Raw genomic sequence first — 13,880 nt, forward strand, 5'->3', positions numbered from 1 at the left:
CGGCCATCCAGCCAGTTCTTTATCCACTGAGTGGTCCACCCATCAAATTGATGTCTCTCCAATTTAGAGACAAGGATGTCTCTAAATACACCTATTTACTGTTCACTTGCATATCTTAGGGTGGGTTTTGTGGTAGGTTATGTGTTTGGTTTTTGTCTGGTTGTTTTTTAAATATATATTGCTTGAATTTCAAATGTAGCTTTTTGAAACTGAGCCCAAAAGAATCCTTTATGGTATTTTCCTTTCCTCTTCACCCCCCACCCCAGCCCCCCTAAAACGTAAAACATGAGAAGAAGTCCAGTTGGCGAAGCATAATGAAATAAATGAACTATTGTATTTGTTGGCTTTTTATGAATAAGCTAGTATTCATTTATTGCTGCATTCTAATAATGGAATTCAGGTAACAGAGGTTAAGTAAGCCCTGGAGTATCATTAGAAAACAGATTTGTTACTTGCGAACAGGGTACTGTGAATTTGATTCTTGGCTCTTTTTTGGGAAGGAGGTATAAATGTTAATTTTACTGCCTTCTAGCTTAAAATACAGTAAAGGTTAAATAAATATGGAGCAGAAAAAAATCTAGTAGTATGACCTATAAAAGTATAAATGGCCTAGTGTTCTCTTCTGTTTGCACTTTTTCAGCAGCGCTAAGTAATTTCGTGTCAGTGCGGTAGTGTTTAGTACTGCATCATATATGACTTCTGTATTCAAAAGTACATTTGTAGCCACATGTTTGGGCTCACCCCCGTCGCCCCCAATCAAAAAAAAACCCCAACAAAACCAAACACGCAACAAAACAACAAACACCCAACAAAAACATCCCGCTTAACATGGAGATTCAAGATTGTCTTTTTTCCGAAGTCCCGCTAGGTGCCAGCAAAGGACCTTATCAGACAACAGGAGCCAGTGAAACATTTCATAGGAATTCTCAATGCCGTTACTCTTTCGAGAGTTGACAGGGTATTGACTCCTTGACATGCTGATCGGTTTTGTTTTAGATAAAAATTAAACCAAAAGAAAAAATACCCATGAATGTATGAGTTTGTATCTAATGATGCAGAATAGCTTCTGTGATTGTGCTTGGTAATCATATTTTTCTCTGCACATAATTAGCTTTGTGTGCTAAAATATGCGTAGCTGCTTATATATTTACATGCCATATTGAACTCTGGTGAATGTTGGCTTATTGTGGGCTTTCAGCAAACAAGAGGTAGTTCAGTTTGTAGGAATAGTTTGTTTCTCTCTACCTTTAATAGCTGTACTGTAGAAAGGTTAAAGTATAAAATAAAAGGTTGAAGTGGTAGGCTGAAAATAAATTCTGAAATAGTAATCAGAGTAACTTTTTGTGGTTCTAATTCAGTTGTACTTCACTGAAAACTATGAATTAATTGGCAGGAGAGGTTTTACTATGTGCAAATCTTTAGAAAGTGTGATTGCCTCACAGCATGTAGATTGCGAGATAGAGCCAGATTTCTTTAAAGTGTTATTTAAATAGTGCAGAAAGCCTTCTTTTTCTTTTTCTTTTTTTTGTTTTTTTTTTTTTTTGTTTTTTTTTTTGTTTTTAAGGGGGGGAGGCTTATTTCCCTGGTTTATGCATAATTCAGACCTCAGCAGTTTGCTAGCATGGTTACTATTTGGAAATTGAATCCTAGACTTGATACTCAATTATATGGGACTTCATTCCTACCAACTTCCTGTAATTCTAAACCTATGGGTAAAAATATTAGTAGTCATACGCTGCTGAGGAAAGTACGGACACATTGACTCAGCTCATGCAGCTGCAGCAGGAGTTGCTGTTTCAAACTTAGAAGTACTGGAAGTTTACTATTGTATTCATTTATGCAAATTACAGAAGGTATAATTGAAACAAGGTCAGTAGTGTTTGTCAGTTGTTGCAGCTGAGGTCGTTGGAACATGAGTGCTTTGTAAATGAATGCTTTCTGACTGCAAGCCATCAAAGACGGTCCAGAAACTGCAGTTCAACGAGTCGCTGACTTTTTTCAAGAGGTACAGTTGGCTTTTTTTTAACACTAGTATTTTGTAGAAATTAGGACAAAGACTGCAACTTCTATGAACTTTTACTGCTGTGATGTACTAGCTTTAGGTTCTGTGCAGCTGCCTGTAGCATTTCTGCTGAAGGATCTTTGTGGGTTTCATTTGCTAACATGCATGGAAATGAGAACAAATGGCACGACGGTTAAGATTGCATTTTGCTACCCAAAGAAGCAACACAGATCCATTATCGGAAACCTCTGAAGATGTTTTGGATAGTAACAATTGTATGTACTTCAAAAAGCTGCAGAGTTCTGCACCTAATGTTACACAAATGAAACTGACTCCTAGACAGGTTGCTTATGCACCTGTAATGCCACAAGTAATTAATCAAGAGGAAAATGCAACTGTTTCTTCACTGCAGATAAAAAAGAGCACTTCACTGCACATTTCCCTGCAGTCTAGAAAGTATAGTGGATGTCTTCGGTCTGGTGATGCTGAACCTACTGGTGAAGACACTTCATTCATTGGTATTGCTAATGAAGGAAATTGTGGCGCTAGAATTGTGGTTGATCATCGATCTAATGATAGCCTTCTGAGCAATACTGTTCTGTGCAATGGCAGCCTTAGCAGTATTGCAGCCAGTGACAGTGGATCGTTCAGCAGTGCTGGCAGTGACTACGGATCATGTGCAAGTACCACAAGTGATGGAGGTTCATATAGTAACAGTGTCATCAGTGACAGTGGTAGTGGCACTCTTTCGACGGGTGATGGTACTTTCTGTAGTAGTATTCATGGTAATTCTTCATATAGAAGCACTGCAAACAAATGTAATCCCTATAGGAGCAGCTCATCTCGGGAAAGTCTGTGTAGAAATAATACTACTTTTGACCAAGATGCTTTGTCAGTAAGGAAGAAAACTAAAATTCCATTGCGACGTTGTTCATCACTGGTTATTTTTCCTAGAAGTCCTTCCAGTACTCCTCCAGCTTCACCAGTAAGCTCAGGTCAGCTACCACATAGAGGGTCCTATCAAACATCCCATAAACTAATTCTTTCTCCTAGTGACTTGGCACAAAAAGAAGATCAAACCATTTCCAAAGGATGCCTTTTGACAGCAGTCAATGGACTTCGACTGTCTAAAACAGTTTGCTCTTCTGACGAAGTCAGAGACATTCGACCGCTTTACTTGAATCCATCTCTGCAGGACAAAAGTCAAATTTTGAATAGTTCCAAGCAGGGAACTTGTGAAGAAGTATCTGATGGCTTCTCATGTGTTTCAGTTCATCTCTGTCGAAGAGCATTTGCATCAAGTAGTGAAATGGTTAATGGCTGTTGCAGTCCAGAGTTAAATCTGAACTCCACTGCAAAATACCCTCACTTAAAACTGGCGCGTAGCACATCTGCATGTTTACCCTCAAAAATCGATCCAGAATATCAGATTAATATAAATGAACTAGAAAGACCGAATGCACAGATGAGCAAAACCCACCAGGTTTTGCAAAGAAGTGTTTCGCTGGAAGGATCACGTCAAAAAGTTTCTTGCTGTTTATCCAGCAAGTGTCATAGTGGAAGGACGTCTCAGTTGCACATACAGTTCAAACCTGGGAATGAAGGAAAACCAACTGTTGTTAAGAAAAGATATGGAACCTCTAAAAGGGAAATGTCTAGTACTTCTTTGTGGAGGCCCCATAAGGTAAGTGTTCTGGTTTATAGAAAAACTTGGTAGTATTTTACAGCTGAAATGTAACTAGAAAAATAATAGAATTTATAGTCAAGACTTAAATGCAGTGATTTCAGAATTTCCTAATGGTGTCAAGCTGTCACCGTTAGGAAGTTGGTTTTCATGTTATCAGTAACATTTGGGGTTTAGATTTGTTTCTTAGAATATGGTACATACAGTAGCATAGGTGAATAGGTCTTATAGTGAAATACTTAATATATAGAACCAATAATTTCCTGTTTAAATGAACTCGAGGGGATTTTACTGTCTAGTTATGTGGACGTGGGAATTCTTTAAACTTCAGATGAAGTTTCATAGTTTTAAATATGCAACTTCTCAGAAAATTAATAGTAATTACTGAAATTGCATATAAATGGTTAAAAATGAGTGTATAACTGTAGAAGCTTTTAGGTTTATTTCATATAGGCTTTATTTTACATAACAGTTTGTATGTAGGTGTAAAAATAAGTAATATTTGAGCAGTGAAACTGTAAATACCATTTGTTTCTGCATACACCCTGAACCACAGGAATTTTCAGAGTTTCCTCTCTTCCTTTTTTTTTTTTTTTTTTTTTTTTTCATTTTTCTTCCCTCTCCTTCCAACCACTGCTTCAGCCTGAGCAGTACACTGTAACCTAATACCTCTCCCAACAACATTGCTGTTCAAATTATAGTACTTGGGTCTAGAAGGCTTATATTAAATGTATTTTTCTGGTAATGAAACTCACGTCCAAGTAAACTGCTGAAGTGTGTTTGCTCTTATTAACTCTTAAGGCAGTTTGTTTTCTTAGTGAGGCATAAGCCACAAGAAATGTGGATTTTCAGACTTGTTTAAATAACATTGTGAAGACTTGAAAGATCTGAATAGTATATATTAGTTTTAATTGTGAATTCTGATAAAAGTGCAACAATTAATGTTTACCAGAATTGTTCTAAGATCTCATTCTCTGTGAATTGACGCTGCTATAATTTAACATGCTTGTTTAAGCAAAAGGGTTTATGCCAAAGATACATAGTTATGATAGTCCCTTTCTAAACTAGAAGTACAATTACCTTGGAGGTATTAGCTTGTAATTTTCAGTCAGTTGCTGCCCTAAGTGTGTGGTGATTCTACAATTTTTGATTTCTTAGGAGTTTTGTATTGCTTTTTGGTTGAAAAGAGTTTGAAGAAAAATGCACTTCTCATAAAACTGTGATCTGTGTTTAAGCTTCATTATAAAAATCACAGTGTATCACAGGTAATCATTATGGATACTGTTTCGTGATTCCTCATCCTGTAATCAAACTGTAAATTTGATGGTGACTTCCACAATAAGCACAAGCGGGTTATGACATATTTTAAATAGTCTGGATCTAGTTATTTTTAATAAGCATATTGTAAAAAGCAAAACATGTTGAGTCATGCACTTCAAGTACATTTCTCGTCAACTTGCACTTCTCGCCTCTGTGTTTAATGTCAGTTGATATGCAAGATATTTTATATGTTAATACTGAATGAATTTTTAACAAATGCAGTTTAAATAGTCTCTAAGTTCAGGGACTAAACTGTTAGCAAACATTTCCAGAAAACCTTGCAGGACGCTGGACTGACAATAGCTTGTTTCAGTTCCTGGGATCAGTGTTTACAATGGATTGGCATAAAACCGAAGGAGACTTAACTTTTTAATACGCTTGACAGAATGCTTCTGTGGTAGTTGAGCATTTTACTATGTTACTGTAGCAGCATGTTTCAAGCTTCCTGAATTCTTAAGATTTCATCTTCTTCTGACTGGAAGATGAGAGAGAGAAGCTTAAAAATAAAAAAACAGGAAAAAAAAAATCTGAATCCCAAATTGTTGTGGTTATCTTGTACTTGTCATATATTTGCAAATATTTTGGTTTGTGCCATGTCTACATATATCTGACATCAGAAAAACAAAAGAGTTTATGGCAGTGTACTTGTTTCTGATTTCTTTATGCAACAACAGGAATAGGAATCTTTTTAGTCCTGAAATGGCCCTTGGAGTCTTTATAGGATATTTTATAAAAACTGATTCTACTTAAAAACCTGTTATCAAAAAATGGAAAAGCTTCTTACACCAAACCAAGCAAAAAAGCATGGTTGGCTTCATAGCAGTTCACAATTCACTGCAATAAAATAGATAAGTAGTATTGTATTTGCTATTACAGTCTTTGTGACAAATATAATAGGTTCTATGGCAATCATTTAATTATAGAGTCCCGTTAATTATCATGGTGTATTGTGACTCATTTAAAAATAAACAACTCCCAAAATATTTCTCTTGACTCCAGTTAGTCTGGCCTAGTATATTGATATGCTGAGTCTGGGTTCAAATTTAACAAGTTGATACTGGAGTAGCATTTAGTAATGTCAGCTATCTGTGCAGAGCAGTCATGAAATCAAATCAGTGCTTTGGCCAGCGACTCCAGAGTCTGAAGCAGCAAAAGGTCTATGCATTCTTTTCTTACGTGCCTAGCTACTAGCCTTCAGCCACCTTGTATCAGATTTCCTGCTTTCCATAATCAACAGCTTGTTAAAGGCTGACTTCAAAAAAAAAAACCAACCACAAAACCAAACCCTAAACAACAACAACAAAACCCCCCCAAAAAACAATCCCCCCCAAACCAACCCTCATTTCCATTTCTATGGCAACTGCCCTTGGATTAGTTTTAATTAAATTCAAGAATGTGGAATGGTGATGGCCCTCATACAACTGCTGAACTTTACTGGAAACACATTGAATAGATTCTGCAGTAGGTAGTGGAATTTCACTTATGCAAAGCAGGAGGAAGAGGTAGTTCATGGTTGCAGCACTGACGGTTGCCCTTGACTTTGTATTTCTGTTCTGAATGTTTTCTCAGGGCATCTGTCTCTTGCTTAGGGTAGAAATAAATCTGCAGCTCAAGCACTTTGACATCACAGGTGTGAATTGGGAAGGTACAAGTAAGGAAAGAGTTTGCGTGTCATTTTAGACCTCTAAACTTTAAGAGGTACAGAGAAAAGCAGAAGCAGTGACTTAGAGTTCCACTTCTTGTAGATCATAAATAAGCTTAAAAAAACAAACAAAACCTGTGTTAATCTCTTCCACAAGTGTAATAATATTTTGCTGACATCCCTGTTGACATCAGCCATTCCTTCCCCATCAGTATCACTGCTGATTACATAATGTGAATATCATAAATGTACTTGCAAATCTGTTTCAGCAACTGTGTACCTTTAAAACAATTTCTTGTACAATTAAGGGAATCATTATGTTATTGTCCTTTTGTTTACAAATAATGTAGTAAAGGTTTGTCTCCAGTGAATGCAATACACATTTTTGAAGCAAAAAAACTTCAGAGATGGTGTAGAATAAGCACAACATTTTTTCTACTGTCAGGTTTGTGTGAAGAAAACCTCTAGTTGGAACTCTCAAGTTTGTTTTTTTTTTTTTTTGCCATGTTCTGGAACTCTGCCTTTTGTATTTGTAAAAGGAGATGCTATTTGGATCTTTCAGTACTAAATGTATATTTTGGACAAAATGTATGTGAGGATGGCTCTCTTTTCTAACTTGTTTCCCAGCTGTTCTGGATATGCTGAAGGAACTAGAACTTGGCCTGGACGATACTGATTCCCTTGATAAATCATAGAATCATAGAATAGTTCAATGCTGCACCACAAGTTAACATCTCTTGGATCCTCTTGAAGTATAGAGCTACTCTCTTAGCAAAAATCCTTCACAGATGATAACGGCTCAACCAGGGAGAAGTGCCAAGAGAAGGGGGGAGACAACTGTGGCTTGCCTCCATCTTGCTTATTTAGTAAAGGGGTCGCCTGGGGATTGATGTCCCAGATCTGGGAAAAGGAAGTGAGATGGAAAAAGGGGCAGGTGAAGCGAAAGATTATAGAGGCAACACAAGGCAAAGCACAAAATGACATTTCTCTATGCTATTGTGCTATGATAACCTCGTAACCTAAAAATTGTCATATTGTTTAGTGTTGCGTATCTTGAAGGATCTTACAACATGTTACATTACATACCTGCCCTTTGAAAAGTCTCTTTCCAGCTTTCTTGTAGGCCTTCTTTTAGGTATTTGCTTAAATGCAAGTCCATCTTGCTCAAATGCAGAGTTTTGTTATAGCTTCTTCTCCACATTTCTTCATGCCTTTACTTTTTGATTAGCAGTCCTCTTCAAGGAGAGAAAAAGATTACACGCAAAGGATGTGATAAACCTTACGGCCAGGACTAGCGGCAAACAGTTGCCACGTGGAAGAATTAGCAAAGGAAGCAGTTAATGTTATTTGGTATCGGCTCCATCCCAAAGGTTCTTTTTCTGTCAGTTTTACCAAGTTGTATTTGGCAGCAGTGAACCATATGTAACTTTCAGAATATGATCATGCAGTAAGGAACAGTGTCAGGGCAGAACACTTGAATAATCCTGTAAATCAAAGCCTGAGCACTTTGTAGTCACCAGCAAACACTACATGTACATATTAAGGGTGGTTTTATTTGACTGTGCTCTGCAGAAATTGTGATTAACCTCTTTGTGTTTATAGCCTGCAGCTGAACTCATTTGGGTAGGTTTCTCATGCTAACAAAAGAAGAAACTAAAACTGCAAAACCATGCAGAGCAGACCTCCTGAACAGCTTATATAAATATTTAAATTATCCAGGCTTCAGGTTATTTCATGTCCTTTTCATCTACCAGGACAGAATGGGAAGCATTGATGGTGTAGCTTCTTTAATATAGCCACAAGCTATAGTTATTTTGTCTCTTAAGACTCAGTATATATTTAAGAATGTGGTAAAGTAAAACTTGTTCCCAAAGCAACATAGAGATACTCTTCCTTTTACACCTGTCTAGCCAATAACTTGGAGGCTTTCAGATACGAGACCATGGTCATGACTGTAACTTTTTAATAGTAGATTATTTTTGTTTTCTGTGAGAGGTTAGATCAATGGTTTGGGTTAAACAAAAGCATTTCTTGGAAAATGTTATGGTGATGTAGAAATTGGTCTTTGTAAGCATTATAGTGTAAGACAGAAGCCCTAACAAACTAATAGCACCTGCAGGTATCCTCCGAAGAATTGTCAAGAAGCTCAGCTATAAGATTGTTGAAATACGAACTATAATGAATACTCTTTCAACCTACTAGACTTCCTTACTGAAGGAAGGTGAGTATTATGCTGACACTTTAAAATGACCAAAAGGGCATCTACAGGCAGCAGGCCAGTCTGGAAGAAAGAGTGCGTGGAATAGATTTAGTAGACACATGACATGCTTTGTGTTTATAAGGAGGGAGAACTGCTTTCAGAAAAGGACGTTTTGTTTTAAACTCAAGCTAAGCAAAGATGGGCGAGCTGCTTAATGCAGGACACTGAGCTTGTAAAAATATTTGACAAGAACTCTTAGCAGAAGTTCTGAAAAATACTCCCAAGACATAAAGTGCAGATAAAAAGCTTCCTCATTCGTGACTGCTAATTAAAACTAAAGTGAGAATTGTCACCTCTGAAGTTGCAGAAAATCTCGTGGTAGTAAGTGACTAGACAGTAGAATGGACAATTTCAAAATCAGTGTTGATAATTGCCAGGTACTGCGCGCAGTGGAAAACCAGCTGAGGATGCAGGCATAATAATCACTCCCATACTGGCCAGAAGTGTTTTATGCCATGGTGAGTGACTTGTGGAAAACGTCGGCGCAAATCTTATTGACAGTTGAAAGGCAGACAGAAGGTTAGGATTTATTAGGAAAAGAATAAACTAACAAAATGAAAAACACCTTTCTGGAGTTGTACAAATCCACACGTGCATGGCATGCATATTTTTTTTTTAGGAAGCATGTGTAACAAAAGCTAGAAAAATAGCAAGAGTGGTCACAAGATTGGGATAAGTTGTATGTGAGGATACACGAAGTAGGCCAAGGGTTTCTTAGCATGGGGCAAGGGGGGAGTAAAGCGAAGTGGTGTGAAAGGAGTTTTATAAAACGATAGTTCGCGGGGGGTGAATTTAAGCAGAGGATCCACTCTTATAAAACAAGTATGTTCTCTTATGTGTTGCTAAGCTCACTGCTGCAAGATGTTGTACATACCAAAAGCAGAAATGGATTTCAGGAAGAGGTTGGATAAGTTGAAGAAAGGTCCATCAAAGAGTATTATATTCTCAATATATATTTTAACATCAGGATCAGAAAGTCCATGACCCCTTACCCATTAGAAATGGGGATAGATCAGAGGAAGTAATATTCATAACTGCTGCTTTCATTATTTCCTTCAGCATCTGCTCTTGGCCATTATTAGGGAAAGGATACGAAGCTCCGCAGAACATTAATCTCACTACAAGGCTCTTTGGTGCTTGCTCAGCCCTTGCAGCCACCTAGGGTCAAATGGTAGAAACGCTCTTTCAAGTTCTCTCACCCTGGGCTGAAGGTGGTGTGCTGTGTTGTAACACGTGTTTTCTGATCTTCCTGAAGCGGATGAATTTCAGAGACTAAGCAAGCAAGCAAGCTAAACTGACTGGCGTTTCCAGGGGAGTCATTGCTTACAGCTGACTCTTACCTTTGTCTGAAGGGGACTGCTCTGCATTTCTCTTAAATGTCTCTGTTTCGAGTGAACTTTCTTCCTCACTCCCTGTGATGAGCAGGATGCGCTGATTTGGGACTAGAGCCAATAAAATGTTTGTAGCTCATGTCAGCGTTAGTTTATGGATCCATAATAATCTCCATTTCAAGAGAGTACATTACTTTTTTCTTTGGTTGTGATAGTTTGTGATAAACTGAAAAGTCTACAGGTAGATGTGGTTATTGTTTAGACCTTGGGCCACTGTATCAACTGTAACATAAGAAAGTGGAATTTAAGGAGGATATCAGGAAGTTCCTGGCTGAAATTACATACAAACTTGAATTGAAGTAATTGAAGTTGGGGCATATTAAAATGCAAATGGGACACTGCAGCTACTCAGTAAGAGGAATGTGGGAAGAGACACAGAACTGGATTCTTTTAGGCCTGGATGATTTCTCTGGCAATCTGTGATTTTCCTAGCATAAGAGAGAAGACCTTGTTCAGAAACATGAAAGCACAAGGGCTTTTCGAAGAAAAAGGTTTCCAGAATTTAGCATGAACTTTACTTACTTTTTTATAGTTTCTGTCTTAGCCAGTTGTTGTAGTAGTCATTGTTTCTAGAAAGTTCAGTTTGGGACAAATATTTAGCTTATAAAGAACAAATCCAAAGTGGTTAAAATCTGGTAAATTACAGGCCAATAAAACTCATGAGAAGTGTAATGTAACTTTAGTAGGAGATGGTGAGCTTATCTGAAATAAATTGTAATACTGCTTTTGTTGTAAAGTGATTGTGGGTGGATTATTTGTGTTGTAGTTGGTTTGTGTCATAGAGGTTGAGGCATCCAAGGTCACTTCACACAGACAGGTTTTGGACAGGTAGGATTTATAACTTGAGCATAGCACAGCTTAAAACAAACCAGGAAGTCCTGTTGTAGCCCCGCCATCTGTCTGCATTTAGGGCTGGCAGCAGTAGGTGTAGGCTTGGAGCCGGAAGAGGTCAGTAGGTAGGGCTTAGGGCTCCTGTTCAGACTGGTGATGGCTGAGGACACATGTGGAGCGCAGAAGAGCTTGGAAAACTGCACTGTGGCTGGCAGTGGCCACTGGCTGAGTGCTGGTGCGAAGGCGCAGGGAGTTCCTCAGTTAGTGTTGATGTTGAATTTGGGTCAGCACTAGCTCAGAGCAATAGACTTTAAGAATGCTTTTGAAAACTGCTGGACTAACTTTGGAGTAGGCTGAGGCCATTCAACCTGCATCCAGCCCTGCTGTAGGTGCGTGTTCACAGAAGTTTCTTAGAAGGGGTCAGTTACTTGTACTGCCAGGGCCAACCCTTCAACGTTATATTCAGGACTGGAAAAAGAAGCAGCTTCCAGGCACAATGTGATTTATTATCTGTGTGGCACTGTACTGGCCTTCATGAACCTCCCAGGAGTGAGACCATGATGCGGAGGTGCTCTGATTGCCTGTCCGCATTTTGGAGGCAAATGGTTTGCCTTTTAGTTAGTTTTTATTTTTATATTCTGTTTGTTCCCTCCTGCTCTGAATAACAAAAAGCTATCTGTGTAATGAGTCCTTTGGCTGGGTGCGTTTAGCCAGTGAGGTTAACGTCTGTCATATCTGGTTTATCTGATGTTTATTTTAGGGAGCAAATTACACACGTGGTTTAATGTTTGATAGAGGTTTACAGATTTTTGACTATTTTAAGCTTTATAGTGTTAACTGGTGAAGGTGAAAGTGCACCTGAAATTGTTACTGCATGAGTTTGTTTTCAAACTTTATTTGGAGTCTTCAGATCTGGCACAAAAGCCTTCGCAAATAGATGCAGAAGTTTTCTGGTTTATGCTACTATGAAGTTAACTGACTTGATGTCAGGAAATAGCTTGTTGAAATAGTCCCTAATTAAATATTTGGTACTGTTTTCTAGCCCTTTTTCCAGGTTTGGTTGGTTTAACACAGGAGGCCAAATCTGGATTGGCTCTTCATAAAATGTAACATTCCTGCTTTTTCATATGGTAGCTTATTTGGCACATATGTCCATAAAACAAAGGTAACTCAAATTCCTGATGAATAAAATATACTCATTACTAACTCTTGACTTGTTCTCTGTTTATGTTGTGCTTAAGTTTGCTTGGTTATATTAGACAACTTCCTGTCTTCCTGTTATCTATGTGAGAATCCTTGTATGCAAAAAAAGGGAAAGCAAGCCATCTGAACTTGCTTTGTTAATGAACTTTTATGCACAGCACAAGCTCTCAAAGTAGCAAACACTCAGTGGAGTAATAATTACAGTAGACTAAATATGAACTTCTAAGATTCTGGTTCTATATAAAAAGTGTAAGCTATAAGTGGAGAAACAGATGACACTTTTGCTCTGGTCCTTTTAGAGAAGCAGTTATCTGAAAATATCTGAAGCAGGGGAGAATTAGTGAAAAGAACTTGTGTGTCATTTCTAAATGCTGTCTGTTAAACAGATGGTGAAACTGCTGAGGCATGTTATGCTGACACCTTGCTGTTGAAGCAGCCAGCAGGGCTGAAGGTCCTGCAGAAACACATGTTGTATAATAACCGTTGATCTAACAGTACGTATTTTCTCTATTTTGAAAATGCTGATAGGATCTGATGTCTCAGTATCATACCCATAGGTGACAACTAAAAAGAAATGCCTACATGCCATTAAAAATATTCTCCTCACCTTCTACCTCTCCCCCTTAAAAATACATGAGTTTGGAATGAATTCCACGCATCAAACTATGTCACTTTGCAAGATAGAAACATTACTTTTAGAATCCGAGAACTTGGTAAGATCTTAGCATGATGATTGAATTTTGCATTTTGAAACTGTTATTTTCCCATGATGAATAGCACATGCTGGCAGTATTTTATGGAAGAAAATTCACTTTTCTTGATTTAGTCTTGATTTAGAGTTCAAGAGAACCAAAGAATATGCTCAGCACAGCATGAGAAGAAAAATTCTTCAAGTTGCTAGTGTAGCTCAGGAAAGTTATTTGGGGTTTTTTTCATTCTCATCAAGCTTGTAACTAATGTTGATATTTGGGTGTTTAAGCAAGAAGAATGTTGGTTTTATAAGGCGTCTATTGAGCTCTTGTTTTCTTAAGCAGCGATAGTCCAGATCACTGTTTGTGTTTTCAATTTGAATTGATACTTATATTCCCTCCAGTAAAAGCTGTACGCTTTCTCATTTGGCCATACTGCTGTAGATTTCTGTGTGAAGGCCGGCTTAGGCACAACACGCTGCCTGTTTAGTCAGAAAAAGACTGGAAATATACTTAGGTTCTAATTCATGCACTAACACCAACAAAAATCAGTCACACAAGTTGGTAGAGAAAATATCTCTTATTTCAGCACCCTGGTCCTATACAAGAGCTGTTTCAGAAGGTACTGTGGTGAATCCAGTGATTAAGAAAGGCATTAAATTCAGTTAACTGTCTTAAAACATAAAGTGATAAATTTACAGATTGAAACATAAATGATGAATTGTGGGTAATGTGCTCAGTACTGCTCTTAAGTGTGTGACTCAGATAAGCAAGTCTTAAAATCTATTTCTATCCCGTTTCTGATGGGAGTTGCAGAAAAAATAATCCAAAATCTTAACTGTTAAGGCATAGTAAGTA

The 13,880-nt window shown here is 37.8% G+C and overlaps 1 protein-coding gene across 1 annotated transcript in view; it reads left to right on the plus strand.

Moving 5' to 3' along the window:
- Nucleotides 1-2,183: 2,183 nt before the first annotated feature.
- Nucleotides 2,184-13,880, plus strand: part of NEDD4 (NEDD4 E3 ubiquitin protein ligase) — a gene marked incomplete at its 5' end in the record, with an annotated part of 38,285 nt that continues 26,588 nt past the window's right edge. Inside the window, one exon of the mRNA XM_080626388.1 lies at nucleotides 2,184-3,686. Within this exon, the coding sequence (XP_080482514.1) occupies nucleotides 2,184-3,686 (1,503 nt within the window). The remainder of the gene's footprint in view (nucleotides 3,687-13,880) is intronic.

The sequence above is a fragment of the Psittacula echo genome (genome assembly GCF_963264785.1).
Source record: "Psittacula echo genome assembly, chromosome: 10".
Lineage (NCBI taxonomy): Eukaryota > Metazoa > Chordata > Aves > Psittaciformes > Psittacidae > Psittacula > Psittacula echo.